The sequence below is a fragment of the Diceros bicornis genome, chromosome 21, assembly GCF_020826845.1.
Source record: "Diceros bicornis minor isolate mBicDic1 chromosome 21, mDicBic1.mat.cur, whole genome shotgun sequence".
Lineage (NCBI taxonomy): Eukaryota > Metazoa > Chordata > Mammalia > Perissodactyla > Rhinocerotidae > Diceros > Diceros bicornis.
This window is the reverse complement of record NC_080760.1, coordinates 18,782,887-18,805,946: the sequence shown is the minus strand read 5'-3', so window position 1 is coordinate 18,805,946 and position 23,060 is coordinate 18,782,887. Positions and strand designations below refer to the sequence as shown.

Genomic DNA, 23,060 nt, shown 5'->3' with positions numbered 1-23,060 from the left:
CGGCCCCAACAATTATTTTATAAGATATTACCCTTTGATATTTTTGGCCTTGCAGCAACCTTAGTCGGCTGTAAATTCCTTAAGGCAGGCACCATGTCTTATTCACCTCTATGCTCCCAAAGCCTAGCACATAAGTGCCACTCAATAAAAGAAATAAATTGTAAGTAAAAGCAAAATGTTCAGTTATCCTTTCTTGTGAAGAACAGCTGTATATTAAGGAAAGCCCTGTTATTTTTCAAAACTGGTACACAGGAAAAAAGGATTGAAATCAGTTAGAAAACAAACAAAAGATCCGAGAAAGCAGAGTGTTCACCTGCCACTGCAGCCCCTGTGCCACTTCCTCGTGACAGAGGAAGCAGATCCAGCCGCAAGTTCCGATGTGTTTTATAGGCAGTTGTAGCCTTTGAAGATCCTGAAATTAAATTCACTTGGCACATAACTCAAATTACAGGATACTTAAATCAAGCTGTAAGAAGTCAAACCAGAAAACCAAGCCGCCAGCCTCATAATTTAGTGGGATAGGATTACTCAAATTGGGGATTATTTTTCTGCATCATAATACAATTTCTAGAATTCATTCCAAGGAAGCATAAAATCCTGGTCTTTCCTTAGGTACACCTTCTGCCTTTTAGTCAGGTAAACAAGTTCAGAGAGTCAGGCAGGCAGCAGGAGGTAAACCTGCTCTAAGAGTCTGGACATGTATAAACTTATGAGCCATGCAGATCTACCCTCATGTATCCAAACCCATTAAGCTTAAAAAGAGATGAGTAAAATTTGAAGAAGCCTCTTGTCATTCATGCTGCCACACACCTTCTAGGAAATCTTTACATGAGGTTTACAAATGAGTGTGTTGCTAACAAAAAAAGTGGGGGAGGGTTGGGTCACACGGGCACTGTAAATATAGCACAGCTGTGGGGCTTCCGGGTTGGTGAACACATCCACATGCCGGGAGGGTGGTGCATGCCAGTTCTGTGGAGACAGAACTCCTGCACTCGAGACCCTTCTGGACCTCGCCTATGGACCTGGCTATTCATCAATATCCTTTATAACAAACTGGGACAGGAAAGAGGGAGGGAGGGTGGGCAGCAGCATGGCTCCACTGGCATAGGGGTCGTATCACAGCATCTGTACAGGTTGGCTCTACTGCAACCTGAGTGGATGTAGGATCTAGAAAAGCCTGATTAGTCAATGCACGTAGATCATACTGATTTGATATACTATGCAAAAACATGACCGCCCTCTCCCAACAAAACTTAGGTTTTACAGAATATATTTTCAGGTATTTCCTTGTCAGTGATGGGCATAATTAAAAGAACTATCTCAAATTCAATAAGGTCAAAACCAAACTATCCCTCTCCCTGCTCAAACCTCCCCCTCCTCCTGTATACCCTCCATTATCAGACTGCACCACTCAGTTACCCGAGCCAGCAACCAGGGAGGCACCCCCTTCCTTTCTTCCCCCATATATTTTACTGCTCAGGATGTCCTGTCAACTTGACCTTCAAACAACCTTCAATTAATCCCTCACATTCTGTATGGGCTGAATTGTGTCCCCCTGAAAATTTGTATGATGAAGTCCTAACCCACAGTACTTCAGAATGTAACCATATTTGGAGATAAGTTCTTTAAAGAGGTAATCAAGTTGAAATGCGAGTGGGCCCTAACCCAGTATGGCTGATGTCCTCATAAAAAGAAGAAATTTGGACCCAGACATGTACAGAGGGAAGACGAAGTGAAGACAGGGAGGAGAAAGCCATCTATAAGCCAAGGAGAGGGGCCTGGAACACATCCCCTCACAGCCCTCAGAAGGAACCTGCCGACACCCAAATCTCAGATTTCTAGCCTTCAGAACCATGAGAAAATAAATTTCTGCTGTTTAAGCCAGCATCTGTGGTACTTTGTTAGAGCAGTCCTAGCAAACTAATACACCTTCTCTCTTCCCTCCGCCATTACCTTCCTTCAGGCATCTGCTTCTCACCTATCTCCCTACGCCATGCTGGACCCTCCTCTGATCCACCTTCTACGTTGTTCCCAAATCTGATCCATCATGCCACCCTTTACCACCCTTTGGGGGCTCCCATCACCTTCAGGATCAAGCCTAGCCTCCACAGGATGGCCTCCCAGGCACCTCAGGATCTGACCATCTCCCTCCATCCCCCACTCCCACCCACCAGGGCATCCAGCTGTACCAGTCCGTGAACAAGTCCTTAAAAAATGTGCACAAGAATGTCATAGCAGCTTATTCATAACAGCCCCAAACTGGAAACACCTAAATGTCATTAACTGGGGAATACATAAAACAAATTGTGTATATTCATACAACTCAGCAATAAAAAGGAATAATTCCTGATATTCACATGATATGGATGAATCTGAGATGCTATGCTAAGCAAGAGAAGCCAAAGAGTACATTCTATATGATTATAATTATGTTTATGTCAAAAAGAAGCAAAACTAATCTACAGTGATAGGAATTAGATGAGTGGTTGCCTGGGGGTGGGGGTGGAAGGAGGGAGATTAAGGGCAATAGGCATGGGGAATTTTCTGGAGAGACAAAAATGTTCTTTATCTTGATTGGGGTGGTGGCTACGTGGGGATACACATTACTCAAAAGTTAATGACCAAATTAAGAAAACAATCCCACTTACAATTGCATCAAAAAGAATAAAATACCTAGGATCAATTTAACCAAGGAGGTGAAAGATCTGTTCACTGAAAATTATAAGACACTGAAGAAAGAAACTGAGGAAGACATAAATAAATGCAAAGATGTTCCATGATCATGGATAGGAAGAATTAATATTGTTAAAATGTCCATACTACCCAAAGCAATCTACAGATTCAATGCAATCCCTATCAAAATTTCAATGGTATTTTTCACAGAAACAGAACAAACAATCCCCAAATTGGTATGGAACCACAAAACATCCTGAATAGCCAAAGCAATCTTAAAAAAGAAGAACAAAGCTGGAGGCATCACACTTCCTGATTTCAAACTGTATTACAAAGCTACAGTAATCAAAACAGTATAGTACTGGGCCGGCCCGGTGGCTTAGCGGTTAAGTGTGTGCGCTCCGCGCTGGCGGCCCGGGTTCGGATCCTGGGTGTGCAGCGACGCACCACTTCTCCGGCCATGCTGAGGCTGCGTCCCACATACAGCAACTAGAAGGATGTGCAGCTATGACATACAACTATCTACCGGGGCTTTGGGGGGAAAAAATAAATAAAATCTTTAAAAAAAAAAACAAAACACAGTATAGTACTGGTATAAAACAGACACATAGATCAGTGAAATAGAATAGAGAGCCAAGAAATAAACCAACACATATGTGGTCAATTATTTTATGACAAAGGAGCCAAAAATTCTCAATGAGGAAAAGACAGTCTCTTCAATAAATGGTGCCGGGAAAACGGAACAGCCACATGCAAAAGAATGAAACCAGACCACTATCTCACACCATTCGCAAAAACCAACTCAAAATTGATTAAAGACTTGAATGTAAGATCTGAAACTATAAAACTTTTAGAAGAACACACAGGTGGTAAGCTCCTTGACTTTGGTCTTGCCAATGATTTTTTGGATTTGACACCAAAAGCAAAGGCAACAAAAACAAAAATAAACAAGTGAGACTACATCAAACTAAAACGCTTCTGCACAGCAAAGGAAATCATCAACAAAATGAAAAGGCAACCTACCGAATGGGAAAAAATATTTGCAACTCATATATCTGATAAGGGGTTACTATCCAAAATATAAAAAGAACTCATACAACTCAATAGCAAAAAACCCAAACAATCCAATTAAAAATGGGCAGAGGACCTGAATAGGCATTTTTCCAAAGACGACATACATAAGGCCAACAGGTACATGAAAAGATGCTCAACATCACTAATCATCAGGGAAATGCAAATCAAAACGACGAGTTATCACCTCACACCTGTTAGAATGGCTATCATCAAAAAGACAAGAGATAAGTCTTGGCGAGAATGTGGAGAAAAGGGACCTGTTGTGCACTGTTGGTGGGAATGTAAATTAGTGCAGCCAGTATGAAAAGCAGTATGGAGATTCCTCAAAGAGTTAAAACTAGAACTACTATATCATCCAACAATTCCACTTCTGAGTATTTATCTGGAGAAAACAAAAACACTAACTCAAAAAGGTATATGCACCCCCATGTTCACTGCTGCATTATTTACAATAGTCAAGACACGGAAACAGCCTAAGTGTCCACTGATGAATGAATGGATAAAGAAAATGTGGTATATATATACACAATGGAATATTATTCAGCCACAAAAAGAAGGAAATCCTGCCATTTGTGGTAACATGGATGGACCTTGAGGCTAAGTCAGACAGAGAAAGACAATTACCATATGATCTCACTTATATTTTAAAAAAAAACAAACAAAAAACCAAACAGATACAGAGAACAGACTGGTGGTTGCCGACGGTGAGGCAGGAGGGTGGGGGAAATGGGTAAACAGGATCAAAAGGTGCAAACTTCCAGTTATAAAATAAATAAGTCTTGGGGATGTACTGTGCAGCATGGTGACTACAATTACCAATACTGTATTGTATGTTTGAAAGTTGCTAAGAGAGTAGATCTTAAAAGTTTTCATCACAAGAAAAAAACTTTGTAACTATGTATGGTGACAGACGTTAACTACATACACTGTGGTGATCATTTTGCAATATACACATATATGGAATCATTATGTTGTACACCTGAAACTAATATAATGTTATATGTCGATTATATCTCAATTAAAAAAAAAACCTTTGAAGAGAAAAAAAAGTCAATGACCTGCACACTTATAATGTGTGAGTTTCATTGTTCATTTAGAACTTAAATTGATTTTTAAAAAATACCAGTTCAAGAAATGCCATTTCCCGGTATGTTCTGATTTTTCCTTGTGATGTTACTTTCTACAAAAGTAAACATTCATTCAAGTTTCCCATGCAGAAGAATCAGCATAAAGAAAAGCATACTTATACGACGCTTTCCTTGAAAATAATAAGGTAGTTTCCTCAGAGAAGAATGCCATGCTACAGTCTCACACCGACCACCAGCCAGTTTAAGGCCCTAATCACCACAAGCTTCCCCATCTCTGATACGCCTCTACCAAGTTCCACAGGTGAGCCCATCTTCCATTCTGATGCCTTCTTCCCACCCAACAGACAACCCCAATCCTTTGCTGGAGGAATCCAGTGGCACTGGTGGTGGCCTTCAGTAATTAAGCAACAAACCTTCCTGTCCCTTAAAGTGGACCTATTATAACTAACAACACTCCTTAGAAAATCAGGAAATAAATCATAATTTTTGAGCTGAAAAGAACCTTAGAAATTATCTAGCTCCACATTATGGTTAGGGGAAATAAGAGGCCTATTCCAAAGTTTAGGACTGATTAGTATAGAACTAGGATTAAATTCCAGGATAATCTCATTCCCATTCCATGACCCCGAGATTTATGTCCATGAAAACCAATTTACAGATTAAAACGAGGATTTCCTCACCTTGAGTCCTTTATGAGCAAGAGCTCGTCTGTAGCATGCTTTCACATTCCTGTTGTCTATCTGGAGCGCCTGATCACAGTCCTGCTTTGCCTCTTCAAACTGGCCCAGCTTCAAGTAACAGAGAGCTCTGGTGTAACGTAATGGAACTCAGTTTTACAAAAGGTAAGGACAACATATCTGTAAATCTAGACAGCTAACAAAAATCAGAAAATAGCTCAAGTCTGTTTCTATACCATAGTTGTTTCGATTTAAACCTAACATTTTACTCCAATTATGGCATTTTCTTGCAATACGTGTAGTTACGGCACTAGGGATACAACCACAAACAAAATACAGAACTAGCCCTCAAGGAGGCTGCAGTCTAGCCAAAGAGACAGACAATTAAAACAAGCAACACAATAAAATCTGCACAGGATGCTCTAGGAGCACACAGCTGAGAATCTCATCAGATCTGGTGGGGCTGAGGCCAGGGGAGGAGTGGTCAGGGAAGACTTCCTGGAAGAAGTGACATTTAAGTTGAAGCTCAGAGTATGAAGTAAGAATTATCCAATAGGAAGGCACTGAGCTGAGAATTAAGATGTAGGGAGGAGAGAGTGGAGGCCAACAGAACAGCATTTGCAAAGTCCTACAGTGAGCGAGAACACGGTGCTCTCGATGGACTAAGAAGAGTGCTGGAGTGCAGGGATGAGGCTGGAAGAGTGGGCAGGTCAGATCATGAAGGGCCTTGTGAACCACAGCAAGGAGGCTGAGCTTTATCCTGAACTTAAGGGAAGTCCACTGAGGGTGTTTTTTTTTTAAAATACATTTATTTTTTTACTTATTAATTATTTTTTGTGAGGAAGATCGGCCCTGAGCTAACATCTGCCCATCCTCCTCTTTTTTGCTGAGGAGGATTAGCCCTGGGCTAACATCCCTGCCCATCTTCCTCCACTTTATATGGGATGCCGCCACAGCATGGCTTGACAAGCAGTGCATCAGTGCGCGCCCGGGGTCCGAACCGGCGAACCCCGAACCCCGGGCCGCCAAAGCAAAGCTCTCGCACTTAACCGCTTGCGCCACCAGGCCGGCCCCCACTGAGGGGTTTTTAAACAGCGGCTGACATGTTTACATTTAAGAAAGATCACTCTAGCTGCTACTTGGAGGATGAGACAAGAGAGAACGAGACTGCGCGGGGAAGCTGGAGGGTGCTGCAGACATCCAGGAAGAGACGGCGGTGGCCCGGAGCGGGGGCTGACGGTGCAGGTGGAGAGCAAGGCTGAGGAGGAATGGAGAAGGTGGGACGTGGGAGCCGTGACAGACGGGGGAGGGAGGCGGCGGTCCGGGATGATGACCCATCTGGAGGGCAGAGGGAGGGGAGCGCTCAGATCCGGAGCTCCGAGACGGATGTGAGGGACGTCACTGAAAGGGGGTAAACGGAGCCGGGGAGAGGACACAATGGCCCAGAGAGCATACAGAGCAGAAAAGGGATCTACACCCTCAGAATCCGGGGAACACCAGGGAAAGAAAGGCCGTGGAGGGAGAAGAGGAGAGCCAGCCAGCGAGCTGGCGCCACAGCAGCCAGGGGAGAGGCGGGCTCCGGGGAAAGCCGAGGGGCCATTAACGCCCAGTACCTCAGAGGCTGAACAGGAGAAGGGTAGAAAAGCACCCACTGGATTTAGTGACAAAATTTCTGGCAAAAAAGTTGCCATCAGAGGCAAACATGTACAAAAACAAAGTGGTGAGAGGCTAAGTTAGAAACAATTCATCTGAAATAGCTAGGAAAACTCTTGCTGTGAGTCCCTACTCCTTAGGAACTATAACTTATTCCTCCCTGTCACCCCAGACTACCTAATCCCTAGAAATCCCCAAATCACCATATTCTAGAGAACTACCTTTTTAACACAATGTGGTAATGTGCGTGGCACTCTAGAACAATCTGCCCATTCCTACTGCACACTAAAAGATGCTGGTCCCTTCCCTTAGCACTTCAAGAGGAAAAGAGCACTTAAAACACTAATTTGACAGGCAAGTGATTCCTGCTTCTACCAAGAGGACAATGCTCAGGCCTAGCCAGCTGCGGCGAGGCCAGACGGCCCGGAAGTGTCAGAGCAGCACCAGCCAAGGAAGCGATGGTGGCCGCCTGCAGGAACCCACAACACTGACCACATCAGGCCTCCCAGCCCACCACACCTCAGGTTTGCAATCTCTCCCCACCTCTTTGAAAAACACTCACCTAGAACAATTTGCTATGTAAATTCTCAGAACCATAGAAAAAAACTTTGGCAATTAATTCATCTATATTTTTTAATAAAAAATATTAACATAAATATATAAAGTTACAAAGAACTTGCCTGTTTGTATAAATGGCACATTCCTTGTTGTTAATCTTTAAGCATTCACTGTATTTACTAAGGGCATCTTTATAGTTTTTGTCCTTAACACATTGATTTCCTTCTTCTTTAAGAGCTTTAAACATTTTTTCATCTATGGGATCCAAAAAAGAAAAAAGAGGAAGTATTCATATAAGTACCTCTACAAAATCTTAAGTATGTCTGTAAATAAAACTTCTATTGCAAATTAACTTGACCATGCAGAGCTAAAATCTAAATGGAACAAAATTTTATACACAAAAAGATAAACTGGCTATCAGTAAAAACAATTATACAATTATGACACTATTTTTTCAAATTAGAAAATAAAATACAAGTAATGCTATCATTTTATCCATATTGGTATGCCTTGTTTTCTCTGCTGGAGAAACAAATATCTACAGTGTTTGGTTTAATAACTATTCCACGAAAAATGAACAAACACACCTGTTAAAGCCTGAAGCAGACATCTGTACAGCACCCCAAATTTCCTTGGAAAATCACACCTCCACTCTCTGCTCCTGTGGTTTAGGTAAAGCGAACCCCACTCTAGCCCTGCGTTTTGGGGTAATCTTTTTTTTATGAATCAGCACATTATATTCTCTTGGCCACAATAATCTAATTGGTCTTGGATGGGCCTATGAGAGTCAATGAGCTACAATAAGATTTTGTGGCAGCTTCTGGTAAAGTAATTCTTGCTCTTTCCTGTGGAATGTGAGGGTGAAGGGAGAGCTACTGTGCCATCCTGTGATACAAGGGAAGAGTCTGTCTGAGAAGGGAAGAGTCTGTCTGAGAAGGGGGCCAACAGAGCAAGAGAGAGGCCAACATGAAGACCTAAGGAAGAATCTCTGAGTCCTGAATCCAGCCATCCCTGCAGCTACGCCACCTGTGGATTTTTACACAACAGAAGCCATTAAACAACCTTTTTTGCTTAAGCCATTAAGGGTTGGCTTTTCTGTTATCTGCAATCAGAGAGTCCCAACTATTACCATTACCTATTATCTTGCAGTGACCACGGCTGACTCCCAGCTCAGGATCCATCTCCCCCTTCCTAAGGGTACCTCGACATTCATTCAGCTATCACCCCTCTCCAATTCAGCTGATGTGCTCAGGGGAAGCTGACCCCACTGATCAGGGCATGGCATTTCTTCATTACAGGGATTGGCTCAGGAATGGGCACATGACCCATTAGCATAATGAGAATAAGCACCAACAGAATTCAAGACAATAGAGTAACAGGAGAACAAAGCTATGGCTTCACGGCAACGTATTTCCTCATTCTTAAATTAATGCCATGGAAAGCAATGGTGTCTCTCTCCCTGTGGACACTGCTATGTGCAGACATGAAGGCTGACACTGCTATGGTTCTACTGTTTCCAGCCAGAGCCTGAGCCCAGATGAGCCGTGCTGATTTCAGAGCCAAAACCATTCCTCACAGTTTAAGTCAACAGAACTTCTGTGACTTCTAATCAAAGTTTTCTAACACATACAATGTGTTAAAATTTAAAATTTTGAATCTATGTAATAACTTTACCCTAGAGAGTAACTTGCTATAAAATAAAAATCCGTAACTTAAAATTTAAAATATACCTTTAAATTCTGCAATCTAAAAATCTTGATAGATGTACTGAATTCATAGTATAAACATGGAATGTAAACGATAATCTTATTTGTCCCTCTGCACGAATGGCACAAATATTAGTTAATTTTTCACTTTTTATTTCAAATCACAGAATATTTCTGCCTAATGTTTCATGTTTCAAAGGATCTCACACGACGGGGCCAAATGACTCTCCCCATAAATCCTGGTATATATAAGCCCTAAAATAGAATATTACAGAGGATTTTTTTCCCTCAATTTGCTGAAAAATTTTCCTCAAGCTCTTCTTCCCCCAATGTTTTTAAGCTTTTGGTTTCCATTCTCCCTAATAATCAGTACACAAATATGAACAGAAAGTGCTGATTACACTTGTGCTTATAATTTGCTGTCACATATCTACAGTATGGTTAGTATACGTATTCTGTTAATAATAAATAGCTACCCTTTATTGAGCAAATGCTTCGTGCCAGGCTCCATTAATAATGGACCCTAGAAAACTAGAGATTTCCATGATTTTCCTAGGACTGCTAAATCATCTAAAAGCCTTGGCAGATGTTCCCTGCATCGTTCTAGGCTATGAAGAGGATAAGGGTCTAACACTAGCCATTGGCACATCATGGCTCAGGAACCTCAGAGTGTCTGCAAGATGAAGCTCAATCTGGGGACACACATGGAGTTCCCAAGCAGGCAGGGGAAATGGGGCCTCATCTGGCTTTAAAGCAGAAAGCAAGAGTGAAGTCACACTTATTAAACATTCTGCACAAAGTAATGAGGGAGGCACTGGGAATGCAGATATGTTAACAACTAGGATATAAGGCAGAAGGAAGTACCTGCTAGATATTTACATTATAGAGTTTTATTTTATTATTTCAAACACATCAATCTTATTACTTTAGCCTTGCCACATACATGGTGTAGGAGAGAACTACATGCTACTTAATTCTTTTTCTTCTTCTTCTGAATAATAATGCTAACTTAACCTTTAACAGGCTACTATAAGCTTACAGTCAGTACACGTGCTAAGTATTTTATATGCATATCTCCATTTATTCCTGAGAACAACTCCATGAGATGGTTGTTCCTATTTCTCCCTTTCATATAGACTAGGAGACTGGAGGTATGAAGCAACTTTTAAGACTCCATAGTTAGAAAGAGGAAGAACAGGGTCTTAACTTAAACCCAGGTCTGACACCTGAGTTCATGCTCTTCTCTTTCTGCTTTCCTGTGAAAATATCCGCACGGCTCAAGATAACCCTCAGAAGAAATGAGTGTAGCTTCCCCGACCTGTGACGCCCAGCTGGTGATGGCTGCAGGAATCTCCCACTTGGTCTGGGGGGGTCTCTGCTGCAGGCTGCCAAGCTCGCAGTTGCGCGGCAGTGGGCACAGCAGGAATGGGTGACAGCTTCTCCCGCCAGCGTGGTCCATCCAGATCCATTAAAATTCGTGTTATTCTAAAAAGAAAGTAAGTTTTCTCTTATGGATCATGCAGTTTGCTTTTTATACTACGGAAAGTCACATCAAGAGTAAGACTTACAAAAGTACAGCCTCTGTACTTTCCTGAAGAAAATACATTCTTGAACTATTTGCTGTCCACGTAAACTGTCTTCAAATGGACTTTTAAAAGTTACCAAAAATGATGTAGGTTTAGATCCTTTCTGTATCAGAAGAAAAAACTGAGACATTTCTAATTGGTTTAAAAAATTTTTTTAATGTATATGCAATAAAATTTTAATTTTTGAAAAAGTGAAATATAAAACTAAAATTTAGGAGGCCTAGAAGAAATGTCCCACATAACGTTTTATATAATTACTAAATTGATAATGTATTACTCTTGAGAATAATCAGAAGTACATTAGAATTTCTATGCCCAAACTGTACACTTAAGACAAGTGTACACGACTGGCTGCTAACTGATGAGGGCTAGCTGTCACGTGGAATATTGCTTTGTCTTAAAACACTTACATGTGGTTAAGATACTCTTACCTTGTGTTTTTTTTCATCTCTAAAATTCCACTTATTTTGTTTTCACATGCATACAGATGAAAGAACAGGATATTGGAGTCTACTATGAAGGCCCCTGCATTAATGACATGTACTAAGGGCCATCATAAAATTCAGATTAACACCCCCAATTATCACTTTCTCACTATTTTAAACATACAAAATATCATACTTAGATTTAAAAACAAAATTGAATTATGTCTTTGGGATGAATCTGGTTTAAAAAAGGTGATCCCCAAGACTGAGAAGGTTTATTGGTAACTAGTAGAATGCATTCAAGTTAGTTAACTCAGTAGTACTTTTTGTGTGGAAAATTTTTATTATTTATATAGAGTCAAATGTAATACACATACTTTCCCTACAGTTTCTTAAACTGAAATTTCAAGAGTAATCTTTGATTATGATAACCAAATCTCGTATATTTTACTGTAAAAAAAATAAATTTGAAAAATAATGTATAACCACCCACAACTGTAGAAGAAAAAGAAGCTTTAGAAAAAAGAATTTTCAAGCAAAACCTGTATTACCAGCAGAGAGGAAGGAAGAAGCAGCTGAAAAGAGATGATGTGTTGCCAGGGAGTAAATAAGTATATGCAGGGAAATTTAACATATAAGATTCCTGGAGAGGAAGAGAGGAAAATGGTTAATGGAAGACAAAAGCAAAATAAACACAGATGTTTAAGTTTAAAAAAAAAAAAAAAAAAAGAGCCGCTGTTTCTTAGATGGAAAAGCAAGCATAAATATGGGATTCATGAAAAGGAAGAGTGAAATTTTAAAAATGGATATTTTATAGAAAAATACAGAAGGCAAAACCAGACAAAGCCTCCTCATCTTCTTATAAAATGATGTATCAGCAAGAACCATTCAATTAAAAAAATGAATGAGTCTTAAAAGTTGATTTGTATAAAAGAACCTTCTTGTGTACATATAAAAAGTATAATACAATCCTCAAAAAGCTAAACATAGAATTACCATATGACCCAGCAATTCCACTCCTAGGTAAACACCAAAAAGAACTGAAAACAGGTATGCAAACAAAAACTTGTACACCAATACTCAGAGCAGGACTATTCACAACAGCCAAAAGTTGGAAACAACCCAAATGTCCATCAACAGATGAATGGATAAACAAAATGTGGTATACACATACAGTGGAATATTACTCAGCCATAAAAAGAAATTAAGTACTCACACATGCTACACCATGGATGAACCCTGAAAACGTTATGCTAAGTGAAAGAAGCCAGACACAAAAGATACATATTCTATGACTCCATTTATATGAACTATCCAGAATAGGTAAATGATAGAGACAGAAAGCAGATTAGTAGTTGCCAGGGGCTGAGAGAAGGGAGGATGAGGAGTGACTGCTTAATGGGGACAGAGTTTCCTTTTGAAGTGATGAAATGTTTGGAACTAGATAGAGGTGGTGGTTGCACAATATTGTGAATGTACTAAGGGCCACTAAATTGCACACTTTAAAATAGTTAATTTTACGTTATGTGAATTTTACTTCAATTTTTTAAAAAAGTGCAATGCAGAGGGTTCAGAAATGTTAGTAATTGGAGTTTCTCAGACACATATTTCTCCCTTCAGACCACTCAATTTATCACTATGAACTAGATTTCCTAAAATATCTTTACAACAGGCCCCTCCTCTCCGTCAGATATTTCACGTGTTTTCACGAGAACCCCTAACTCTGTGAAAAGATCCTACTTTCCCCAACTATCTTGGAGACTACCAGACAGAGGGACAAATTAAAAGCAGAGCTCCAAAGCCCAGGAGTGAACTCTGCTCTCTCTGCTGGAGAATGTACTCATTCAACACATTTTTACTGAGGTTATCTACTGTACAAGGTACTGCAACTACAAAGATGGATAAAACACAACTCTTGACCTCAAGGAACTCCTAGTAGAATGAGAGAAAAAGGATTTTACAAAAAGAGAGGGACAGAGAATGTACAAACAATATGGCGGCTGGTAATAAAAGAAGGCACAGGGTTCTGGGGGCACCGAGGAAAGGAGCCTAAAGTGCATGTTTGGTGGGGGGAGATGGGTGGATCAGGAAAGTCGTTTCCTAGGGGAAGCAAGTCCTCTCCTAAAGAATGAGAAGGAATTAACCAGACAAAAAGGGGGAAAGGGCCTTTAGGCACATATGAGGAGGCAGCAGATGACATGCAGTAGGGGACTATGCAGCAGGACAGCTCCCAGGTGACACTGCCTGACTTTACAAGCTTGAGATCAAGGAGGTTTGACCTAGTCCCACTCAAGATCCAATAACCAACATATATCCCTTTCTTCCAGTCAGGCTGGAGTCAGACAGGTTCTATGTGACCTGAGTGGAAGCTCCAGGGAACGGCTGCCGGCTCCACATCCAGATCTTTCCAACAGTTTTCTCCAAAGTGCAGTGGGACCACGTGGGAGGTAAGGCATGATTTTAAAAAATGAATTAATACGAAACATGCCATTCTCATTTTCTACAGTTTTGCTCACGGTTTCCTCATGTTCTGTCTGTGCCTTTCAAAGACCACCTCAAGTGCTCTCTCTGCAACAACTGCAGCCCACACAGAGAAAGGCAGCCTGACCTCTCTGTGCTCCCCTACCTTACTGACAGACTCACACTTGGGGATAATCTGTCTTATGTTCAGTTTTTCCCCTAGCTATATTCTAGTCTGCTTAAAGACAGAGACTATGCCATTTTTTCCCTTATTGTCTTTTTGGCGGTAGTGGGGCACGGTACAGTAGACCAACACAGGGCACAGCGTAACACACAAATACTTAAGAAGTTATACTTTGGATGAATAGGATCAGAAAATACTATACATAACTAGAAATGTTATCCAACTAGTAATTTTCAAATTTCACCTGAAAGCAATTTATGAAGTCTGGAAATTCTTACCTTCCCATTCTCACTCAGGGGGTAAATAGGTCATAATAGAAATTAGATCCAAATTCTTTGCTATTTCAGCATTATAAATTAATACTCATACTAGATGAGTATCTATTTAAAGGGCATATAACACAAATATCTAGCAGGCTCATGAAGACATCCATTCTCCTGAGGAGAAACAACAGATATGTTTCCACTGACAGATGTGGAGCCAATGAACATCTGCAAATCCTGTAGGAGAAGAAGATTCAACATGGCAGTTTTCACTACATTTTTGGATCTTGTCCTAGAATTACTACTGATTTATGACATCTCTGAAAACCAACCTTCCTAACTCCACAGATATTTACAAATAGTAAAATTAAATTCTGTGCATTTTGAGCAGCACAAAAGAGCTATTCCCTGTGCTATTAAAAAAAAAAAAAAAGAATATTCACTGAACAGTAATAAATGGACCCGGAAACAAACATAAAGGTGTTAGAGGACAACTCAAAATGTATTACGAGACAGTTAGAAATTAAGCTAGAGAGAGAGAACCATTTGGTTTTGATGGAGTGAAAGAAGGCAATCATTCATATAAAGTAAATAACTGAGAACACGTCTACACTTCGACATCATTCTTGAAGGAGGGGAAGAAAAAAAATCGAATTACATTATAAAACAACTAGACCTCAGGTAGCTGCCTCAGATTAAGTTACCTGTTAACACTGTCATTTGCTAGCTGGATTCCGCAGTCTATTTGCAACACTGTTTTGTAATCCACATAAGCTTTCTGATACTGCTCTAAAGTTTCATAGGCCATTGCTCGTCGAAGAAGAGGTTTGATTGAGAAGGGATGAAGTTCCAGAGCCCTAAAGGAGACAAAAATATTACACGTCATTTGTTTTACAAATAAGTCTTTAACTTATACTAACTATAGTACTGGACTCCCCAAAACATACATATCTGATATTTCATCGTGGAGACCTGGCAACATACCAGAAAGGCAAACCCAGAGTAGCAGAGCAATCAAACCTGCAGTCACTCCCTTTCTTTTAGACCGGCACCAAAGCACTCACGATTTACTTCCCCCACCAGGCCCGAGCTCCCGGCAGCAGGCAGCGCGCCTCACCCTCCTCAAGGCCGGCACAGAGCTTGCCGCGGCACCAGGCACAGAGTAGGCTTTCAACAGATTCTTGTTATTGACAGATTAAAAAGAAAATTTTTATTTGCATTTATGTGTTTAATAGCCAGCCCTGGTGGTCTAGTGGTCAAGATTCGGCGCTCTCACCTTGGTGGCCCGGGTTCATTCCCCAGTCAGGAATGACCACCCGTCTGTTGCTGTCTTACTGCGGTGGCTGAGTGTTGCCATGATACTGAAAGCTATGCCACCAGTATTTCAAATACCAGTAGTGTCACCCATGGTGGACAGGTTTCAGTGGAGCTTCCAGACTAAAACTAGGAAGAAGGACCTGGCCACACACTTCTGAAAAAATTGGCCATGAAAACCCTATGAATAGCAGTGGAGCACTGTCTGATATACCGCCAGAAGGTGAGAGGATGGGGAAAAAGACTGGGCAACATTCTGCTCTGCTGTACACAGGATCGCTAGGAGTCGGAACTGACTCAACAGCACTAACAACATATTTAATAAAGCACCTTAGCACAGAACCACAAAAACTTGCATTACATTTTGAAAATCAGCTTTCTTAAACTTAATATAGTTTATCATGATTTACTTGCTGCCAAAAGTCTTCAAAAATAGACCAGAGGGAATCAAGGAAGCAAGCATACAATGATTTCTTGTAAGTCATGAATTTTCGTCTTGCACTGTTTAGTTTATGAAGTATTTCCAATATCACTAGAGATATATTCCAAGGTTATGTTCCTTGATTTTGTTTGAAGTAACTGTTTACAGCTACTTCACTACTTAATGTACTTCATTGTATTCTGAAATAAAGCATACAATCAAAAGACCAAATTTACAAATGAAAACTATTGTACTCTTAGTTTTAACAAAATGAACTGAAACTGCAAAGAAGGACTTTGTGCAGAGATGCTATGAAGAGCCTGCTTTCTGTGTAACCCACTAACGAGATCCGCAGCAGACTCTCCACACGGGGGACTGCAGGTTTGCTTTCCGGTTAACTCGATGCTACAAGCAGCTTACATATCAGATACTTAACTTGCTGCAGGAAAGCATGAGTGAGGGCTGCTTTGCTTTACTTTTTTCCAATAGTCTTAGAGATCTGCTATCTATTCCTGTCTACAGTGACCTGGCAAGGAGGAAGCTCTGATAGAACATTTGCTATGTGCTAGCCACTGTAGACTTTCTCATCTAATCTCACAACAAGTCTGAAAGGTAAATATTAGTACGTTCATTTTGCAGGTGAAGAAATGGAGAGACACATGGAGCACTCTGCCCACATGTCAGTTCTTTTGAATTTAAGCTTCAAAAAGGCAAGGGCATTGCCTATCCTGAGTACCACTACATTCCCAGTGCCTAGATCAATGCTGGGGCCATGAGAGGCACTCAGCAAGCACCTCCGGAATGAACCCTCAGAGCCCACACTCTTTCTACCACAAACACACACAAAAACACTACAAATAAGGGGATTGGAGTCATCTGCCACTCAAACTCCTCCACAATTCTCCACATTGTACAGATACTCAACTCCATGTGTGGGTGTGCTCCTGAAATCTGAAGTTGTTCTACAAATGTCATTAAACCTAATAAGCTTCATCTCTCTGAAAAAGAACCAATTTTGCTCTGCCTAGGTGTTAAGATTATGGGTGATTTTAATGACCTCCTTTGTGCTGTCCTGGGTTTTAAAATTTTTTCTATAATAGCTATGTGTTACTTTTGTACTAGTAAAAGTTATTTAAAAAATAAAATTAAAATCAAGTAAAAACACTTAAAACATTAGAAAACAGATCTCTGGGCAACAGGATCTATCACATGTACCATTGCCTTAAATCTAGCTTAGTTTAATGCTTAGCGGATATTAATAACACGAACAGAAATTAGAAATTGTAAATATATAAATACTTCACAGCCACATGACTACCCCCATTTCACCAGACTTCCACTGACCAAGACGCTATTTATCCACTCAAGATGGCCCTGAGAAAGGTGTGGAATCTAAAATTGAGATGATGCATATAATTTTTAGCACCCCTGACTAGTATATGCAAGGCTTTTTCTCTTTAACGACAATCCTGAAAACGAATATGAGCTTATAAATGGAAATTCCACTAGGAAAAAAAAGCATCTATTCATAAAAACAAACAAACATAGAGAACTTTTAAACCCGAGTTTAGAAAAGTTTAACTATTCAAGTTAACACAGTTAAGACCCTAGAGAGTCTTCTAATTTCAAGTCTGTCAGAGAGCAGCAAAGACGAGCAAGACCAGAGAATTACTAGGCAACATTCATTCGCATTGAGTCTGTCAAAATATCCTCAGTGGAAAGTCACTGAAAGATTTTCCGTGTGGTTTAGTTAACCTAAAAAGGTTCTCTGACAGATGGGAAAAGTGAAGATTTTTTTTAGCTGATAATTATGAGAGAATAAGAAGTAATTTCTAGAATAATGGTTTTAAACTTTTGCTTAGGCATCATAACCCTGTTCCACATTCCACCTGGAAGCCTGTGGTGAGGAGAGGGGCAGGGCGGAGCCCCTGGAGCTCCTCAAACACTACCCGCCCAGCAGTGACTCTCTCTTGACATGCCCCTGGGAAACCTCTCAGGAGTGCTTCAGCGTGGGCCCCGGGAGTTCAGACACTAAAAATCAAATACTTTTCCCCCACAATGCATGGTTATTTCATAGGTTCCCACCTCCCCCTTATTTAAAATTTTGCCCCCATGAGTTTTTCTTTTTTGATGTTTGACTCCTGCTACCACTTGTCTTGTAATAAGGGCTCCTGGAACACAAAACAACTCTCCAAGGAGCAAAGATAATGAACTGAAAAACTAAAAAATAGGCTTCCTTTAAAATGTATGCAATCTTTTTGAGGTAAAGAGAAACACAGTCATATTTCTGCTAATAAATGATTCCTAGTTCATACAGATTTAAACATATCCATATTTCAACATGTTCACAAAAGCAAATCATGGTTTCTTTGGCATTAAAATGAGACTGAGAATCACTGTTTTGGAGTAAAATCATCCCAGGCCCCTTACGCTGGAACTCAAATGCCAGGGACCAAATAAAACACCTAAGTAGGCCGATCTCTAGGGAGGTCAGTACCAACGAGCAGAGCCAGATTTCTCAGCCTAGAACACAGCTCTTATCTCAAGACACCTTACCTAAAGCACTGCCCACCTCCCTCCCCCGCAGGCCATCTCCTGCTCTCCCCCAGGATAAACCTCCATTCTAGCCTCCCTAGACACCAGGGCTGGAGTACCATCGTTGACTACCTCCTGGGCCCACACTGAAACACAACACATTTTAGCAAGAAAATGTCTGCCACCTTAAATGATCTCACTGAAAGACAAAGTGAGTCCACTGTTTTAAGTAGCCCCTAACTGTAGGGGTCCCAAGTTTTAACTAAAGAGTTCTGAACTTGCTCACTGTAAGAAGACGTAAGACAAGTCGGAAGGGTAACGTATTAGCAACAGACACTTGAGCTGAAAGGTTCTTGGCCGCAAATCACAACGTGCCTGATATTCTGCAAATTCACATGGTCTTATTTGTTAGTTATGGGCAGTGGTAAATGTTTAACAACCAGCTCTCCTGGGAAAAAAGCCCAGATTTGTGGCATTTGCCAATTTTCATGGTATTAGTACTCCAACCACGGCAGATCTCAAGCTACCAGCTTGACTTCAACCAGCTCACGAAATCCTGAAAATGTAACACTTAGCTAGTGTGAGCTAGCGCAACAGTGGATGGGATCTAAAGACAGGCCAAAGTGAATATAAATATTATTTATTTTAAATTTGAATACGTAAAATTCGCAAAAAATCCAAGCACCTCAAGGCATTCTTTTTAGACTGTACACACACAGATACTAGCAAGTTTTTACCCATATGGGTAAACTGATACGACCAATGAAAAAAATAATAAATTGTTCACCTTATAATCAGGGTGTCCACATAAGTTACTGTCCAAACTAGGGCTTCAGAGAGTGAAAAGGGGTGATATTAATAATTATACCAGATAAGAGGAGTAAACCAAGACTGTGAAGGTCAAACCAGGACATACGACTTCTTATTTTGTAGATGCACTAATAAAAGCTTCTTTCCAAAGGGCTCCTGAAGCAGGCTTATTACTTAATGGTTAAAGAACACAATACTTTTTACTCATGTAAATATATTCATCCATCTCAGCATGTAACTTGTTGAGTACCATGGGTGACTGCCATGCTTGTGGGATGCAAACCTGTGTAAAACATGGTTCCTGACCTCAAAGAGCTTACAATCTGATGCAGTGGATGACACAAGTACCTACACGTGTAACAGTGACAGTGCAAGCATTATAGACGTGCCAATGACCAGGGACCTGAGGTGACCAGGAAGACAGAGGAGAGAGCAGCTGAGCAGGGATTTCAGAAGCAAAGATGTACAGACAGCATTACAGACAGTGGACCAAATGGGAGCAGAAAGCTTGTTTTGGGGGCAACGCGGTGACAGAGGAGTTCATAATTGTTTGGAAGACCATACTGAGCCACTGAACACCTGTTTGAAACAGTCTGGACAAAATAATGCTTCAGGAAAAGTTATTCTGATGCTACAGTGGACTGGAGGAGGCAAAGAGAGTAGGTAGAAGGCTTCTCCAGGAGTCTAGGATTGCTATGAAGAGAGCATGCACTAACGTAGCAGCAGTGGAAATGAAAGGAGTGTGCACAATCTTCTATAACTGTCTTCATATGTGAAACAGAATTTATGATTTTTATGTATTAATCAATTCACATACCTTAAAACTGTCTTAAGAAATTAGACTCTTATGCAGAAAATTTAGAAGGATATTAAATGCTGCACTCATCACACTGAAATGATAATCTCTCGACAAACCTGAACACGGGCAGTTTACCTGTTACAATCTTGAATACATCCACTGCAGTTTCCTTCTTTCAGGTAACACGCTGCTCTATTTGAATATAAGACACTTAGATCATCTGCACTTCCACTTCCTAAAATCACATTTAATTAAACACAGTTAAAATCCATTAGCAAAATCACAGTTCACCAGAATGAGATGACAACAGAGGTCTCCAGGGGCACCGCAGTCCTACAGACTGCTGATAATGCAGAGCTCCGAGCAGCTGGCTGTGCCCGCACTGGCCACAGGGAAAGCCCGTAAGGGACACACCAAACCTGCCTCGCCCGGGCACATGCTACGCATTCCAAGGACTGCTCCCGGCGATCAGGTCACACCGCGCTGGGTCACCAGGAAGGAATGTACAGACGCAAACGCCTGTCATTCAGGAAGTGCCTGCGCCTCTCCCGCGGTGGAGCTCCCTCACCTGCAGGCTCCAGCTGCGCTATCGCCGCCGAGTACCGGAGGGCCGCCTCGGCGAACTGGCCGCTCTTGAACAGCTCGTTGCCCTGGCTCTTCAGGCCGGCGGGGCTGACCGGGGCGGGCGGCGGCGCGCCGGAACCGGGGAGCGCGGCGGCCGCGGCGGGGTCCCCGGCGCCCCGCCCGCCGCCCGGGTGCCCGTTGGCGCTGCCCGGCGTCGCGGGGGCGGGCGGGCGGCCCCGCTTGTCCGCGCCGGCCCCGGGCGCCCGGCCCCGCCGCGGCGCGCCCCTCTCCGGCCGCTTGCCGCCCTCGCTTTTGCCGGTCAGCTTCTTCTGGATGTTGCCCATGGCGCCCGGCTCGGCGGCGCGCCCGGCTCCCGTCGGCTCGGCGGCCTCTGTGGGAAGTAGATGCGGGAAGTGAGCGTTTGCATCATCAGGAGAAACTACCCGAGGCCGCGGGGGTGCCCGGCGAAAAGGCGCGGCGCCGCCGCCCGCAGGGGCGTGTTCGCCGGGGAAGCCGGGCTGGCGCCGCCCCTCGGCGGAGCGCGGCGGTTCCGGCCCTCCGGGGTCCGTCCGCCCCAGCGCTGGCTGCGGAGGCCGGGGGCTCCCGAGCCCCTGGGGCTTCCCCGGCCAGGACAGCAGCCAAGCCCGTATTTAACTCTTTAAACGCTGAAGGGCTTGTGACGTGAAAACCGGCATTTCGAAATCCTAACTTCATCAAAGCATTATGTGCCGAGATAGATCTTAGAAAATATATACTTTTTTTCTATTTATAATTTATGATTGAATGAAGTTATTAAAACTTGAATACACTAATTGCACCCAAGGTTAGGGTACCCCCATTTTAGAGGACTGGGAGAAAAAGATCATTTGAAAGAAAAATAAAGTCCAAGTGATTTTTAAGTCATTTTAAAGTGAATTTAGCAAAGAAGTCACATAAAATAAGTACCTAATATTTTGAGCTTCAAGTGAGCCTTAAAAAGATTGTAAATTTCTTTGATCTTGATTGAAAGATTTCATGTATTAATCATACCTTTAATAATTGATTACTGAATCTACTATTTTTAAAATATGAAAATGATGTATAAATATTTCACTGATGGGTGGTGTCTTATCAATACTTAAAGCAATTCATCATTTCAAAGCACTGTTAAAAAGCACTTAAAGACTACAGAGATTTCTAAGCTTTTTTTAACAAGTTCAAATCTGATTCTTAATAGATATATTTTCCATTCTGTTTCATGAATGGTAAAGCCAGGATTTGAAGCACAGACAGAATAGAAAAACCACAAATATTTAAATGAAAATCAATGGATCGTCACCATAAGGCAAGCATTGAGTATAAAAACACACTAATAAATAGAGTTTTCTGTACAGCGGAATAACATCCAATTTTGGATCACTAACTAAAAGGGGCTTAATTATTAAAACAATAAAAAGATCTTGTTATAGCCATAGGTCCCCAGACTGGACCCAGTAGGAATATTAGAGCAAGGCGCCAGTCCTCTTCATCTGGTATCTGCTACTCAAGTCCCCACCCGTCATAAAAACATGTGGGAGCACAAGTCAGTGTCAGCAGAAACAATGGACAAATTCGTATTATTTTCCATCCCCTTGTCTGACCAATACTATTACTAAATAGTATTGTTTATTTAGAACTTAATATGGGTCAAGACCTTTACATACATTATCATTTTTCATTATCATTAATCCTCGTACCAAGTATTATCATCTCCACTTTACAAATGAGGCAAAAGAGACACAAGGAAGAAGGTAAGGAATTCGCTTAAACAAAGAGCTAGAAACCAGCATAACTGGGATTCCAATGAAACGAACTGAATACAAAGCTGCACCTCTTTCCTTAAGATTGAAATGTCCCTGGACACCTTTGCCAGTCTCTGCAAAGGTAAGCAGAGGTCCGAACGTGAAAGACCTGTGAGTCCTGTTGGGCACTGCACTACCTGTGGGACATTCCAGAGGAGTTGTTCAGGAGGTGGCTCCAAATGTAGATCAGAGGAGTGGCTTTATCTAGAGACACTGACTTGGGAGTTGCTGGCATTTAAAGGATCATCAAGGTTTGGGTGTGGATGGGGTCACTCAGATCTTCTAAAGGATCCCTGAGAAATACTAACACTTAAAGAATGACCAGAGGAAGAATCTCCAGTGGAGACAGAGGAGTACCTAGAAATGTATTCTGCCTCAGAAACTAAGAAGAAAGAGTATTTCAGGGAGAAAGGAGTCAACAATAACAAATATCAAAGGAAGGGACAGCCA

The 23,060-nt window shown here is 41.6% G+C and overlaps 1 protein-coding gene across 1 annotated transcript in view; it reads right to left on the bottom strand.

Annotated features, from left to right (window-relative positions):
* Positions 1 to 23,060, bottom strand: part of SPAG1 (sperm associated antigen 1) — a 77,315-nt gene that overhangs the window by 5,024 nt on the left and 49,231 nt on the right. The window contains exons 11-16 of the mRNA XM_058564718.1: positions 20,795 to 21,181; positions 20,362 to 20,461; positions 15,052 to 15,204; positions 10,748 to 10,914; positions 7,846 to 7,978; positions 5,516 to 5,642 (exon numbers count right to left, since the gene is read on the bottom strand). Of these exons, the coding sequence (XP_058420701.1) occupies positions 5,516 to 5,642; positions 7,846 to 7,978; positions 10,748 to 10,914; positions 15,052 to 15,204; positions 20,362 to 20,461; positions 20,795 to 21,181 (1,067 nt within the window). The remainder of the gene's footprint in view (positions 1 to 5,515; positions 5,643 to 7,845; positions 7,979 to 10,747; positions 10,915 to 15,051; positions 15,205 to 20,361; positions 20,462 to 20,794; positions 21,182 to 23,060) is intronic.